At 51.3% G+C, this 3,014-nt stretch overlaps 1 protein-coding gene across 1 annotated transcript; it reads left to right on the top strand.

The window, feature by feature from the left end:
* Positions 1-1,524: 1,524 nt before the first annotated feature.
* Positions 1,525-2,625, top strand: npy7r (neuropeptide Y receptor Y7; the record flags this gene model as incomplete). The annotated part of the gene is made up of 1 exon (XM_084449129.1): positions 1,525-2,625. The coding sequence occupies one exon, from the start codon at positions 1,525-1,527 to the stop codon at positions 2,623-2,625; it is 1,101 nt and encodes a 366-aa protein (XP_084305255.1).
* Positions 2,626-3,014: the final 389 nt, after the last annotated feature.

The following is a 3,014-nucleotide window of genomic DNA, read 5'->3' as shown; positions in this document are numbered from 1 at the left end:
ACCAATCAATACTCAGAAAAGTCTCTCCCTCAGTTATCCTGGTGGAGGCTCGCTCTCATCATGGACGAGAACGCTTCATGGACGAGAACGCTATAAATATGAGTTTTATGCCATCGGATCATGACAAGAGGACACATTTGCATGTTAGACATGCACAGCAGTCAGTCACGCCACAGGCATGGGGGCCAGGGAGTTTCTGTCCTTAGTACTCAGCAGTGGTAGTCGGATTGATAAGAGTGACAGGGTAATAGGGAGGAGGGAGAGGAGCACGAGTGGACATGGGAGGGGGGGTTAGGAGTGAACATGGGAGGGGGGGTTAGGAGTGAACATGGGAGGAGGGGTTAGGAGTGAACATGGGAGGGGGGTTAGGAGTGAACATGGGAGGGGGGGTTAGGAGTGAACATGGGAGGGGGGGTTAGGAGTGAACATGGGAGTAGGGGTTAGGAGTGAACATGGGAGGAGAAGTTAGGAGTGAACATGGGAGGAGGGGTTAGGAGTGAACATGGGAGGAGAAGTTAGGAGTGAACATGGGAGTAGGGGTTAGGAGTGAACATGGGAGGAGGGGTTAGGAGTGAACATGGGAGGGGGGGGTTAGGAGTGAACATGGGAGGGGGGGGTTAGGAGTGAACATGGGAGGGGGGGGGTGTAGGAGTGAACATGGGAGGAGGGGGGGGGGTGAACATATATAGAGGGACAGGAGCCAGTAGTCAGGAACCAGCATGACAGCTTAATATTACTCCGGTGGGAGGTCGAGTGAGGCTGTGAAAGGCACCTGAACTGACTCACCGAGGCAGCATAGCCCATATCCATATTCTCAAAGCTGCCATAATGAAATAGGTGTTCATCTGCTATTTGCTAAATAAACACACCTTAAGAATAGCCCCATTAACAGAACACTGATGATATCTCTAATCAATTTAAGTCGCAGTGTCACTTGATTAGGTAGCAATGCTTGAGAGAATAGACATGCCTGATTTTCAATTGATTCTTATCCATTCCCTGAACTGGCATAAAAAAATCCTCCTTAACCTTTAACTTTTATCAGGGAATCCAATTCTCCAATCCAATCTTGTCTGACTGTTTTGATGATTGGACAATTTACTCTGGGGAAAAACTGGAGAAGATTATAGAGAATGAAAAATGATCTGCTACAGAGATAAGATACTGGATGTTTAGAATGAAAGTGTGATAGTGTATATTGCATGAGCTGTTTATGTAAGAGAGACACAAGACAGTCGCTGCACCATCCTTTTCTGGGCTGGAGTATGTAAACATGAGATAGGGATGCCCACCCATTATGTCCATGAATTATACACACTTCATTGAATTATGACACTAACATTGTGCACAACACTGTAGTTCAGGACAGAGGGAGAGAGAGAGAGAGAGAGAGAGACAGAGGGGGAGAGAAAGAGACAGAGGGAGGGAGGGAAAGAGATAAATAGAAATCTTGCAGACATTATATCTGCTGTCTTCCTTCACCCCAGGCATTAGGACTGAGAGGGCCCGGTGTCTCCAGCTACAATGACTCCCTCAGACCTATCCAACAGCACAGGAGAGGGGCGTCAGGAGAGCCTGGGGAACGACACCGTGGACCCCCGCCGGCCTGATTTCCACACGGACATTACCAAGCACCCGTGGGTCCAGATTACCCTCATCACCGCCTACTCCCTCATTATCCTGCTGGGCCTGGTAGGGAACGCCCTGGTCATCTACATGATAGCCCGCTTCAGGAACATGCGCACCGTCACCAACTTCTTCATCGCCAACCTGGCCCTGGCAGACCTGCTGGTGGACTCTCTGTGCCTGCCCTTCACCCTGGTCTACACTCTCCTGGACGAGTGGAAGTTCGGCGCGGTGCTGTGTCACATGGTGCCCTTCGCCCAGGCGCTGAGCGTGCACGTGTCCATCCTGACGCTGACCGTCATCGCCCTGGAGAGGTACCGCTGCATCGTCTTTCACCTGGGCCAGCGGCTCACGTGGCGCTCCAGCTTCCTGATCATGGGGCTCACCTGGACGCTGTCCTCAGTCCTGGCCGGACCCCTCGCCATCTTCAGGGTGTACCGCTACGAGGAGTTCCCTTCCATCAACCTGCGCATCGCCGTCTGCTTCGAGAAGTGGCCGCACGGGACCAGCCGCGACGGCGTCATCTACAGCCTCTCCATGCTGCTCCTGCAGTACGTTCTCCCCTTGGCCATCATCAGCTACGCCTACATCTGCATCTGGGTCAAGCTGAAGAACCACGTCAGCCCCTCCAGCCGCATCGACAGCATCAACCGCCGGAAGAAGACCACCAAGATGCTGGCCCTGGTAGTGGTGGTGTTCGCCACCCTCTGGCTGCCCTTCCACCTGTTCCAGCTGGCCAGTGACCTGGACCTGGTGCTGAGGTTCAAAGAGTACAAGCTGATCTACACCGTGTTCCACATTGTGGCCATGTGCTCCACCTTCGTCAACCCGCTGCTCTACGGGTGGATGAATAAGAACTACAGGAACGGCTTCATCATGGTGTTCCGCTGTGAGGATAAGCCAGACGCCATCCATCCCGAGGCCTCCTTCAGGACCCGGTCCGTGAGGGGTTTGACTTTAACCGGCCGCTATGGCGGGCCCCCTCCCACTGCCGTCTAAGACCCTGACGTAGGTTCAAGCAAGCGATAGGTATCAAACGCAAATGTGAGAGATTATATGGGCTTCTGGTTTGTGGGGAAATTACAACCTTTAGACTTGAATGACTTTACCTTGAATACCTTACAAAGGAGGAGGTTGACAGTAAATGCATGTGAAACACTGTGTCTAGGACTATTCTTTCCTGTTGATGGTACTTTGCAAACATACTTTTGTCCAATGAATTCCAAGATGTTTAAACAATTAACTAATCTAAACATTGTACTGTCAATTGTAACTGCAGTGGCTTGTACATTGTTATGATTGCACACAGTTCGGGGTGAATGAACTTATGAGGCTGTATATTCCATATCAGTGAAGTGTATGAGGTCATGGGTCCGCTGGATGGCCTT

Source organism: Borostomias antarcticus, assembly GCF_949987555.1.
Source record: "Borostomias antarcticus genome assembly, chromosome: 14".
NCBI lineage: Eukaryota > Metazoa > Chordata > Actinopteri > Stomiiformes > Stomiidae > Borostomias > Borostomias antarcticus.
The sequence above is the reverse complement of the archived record's forward strand: the minus strand, read 5'-3'. Positions and strand labels throughout refer to the sequence as shown.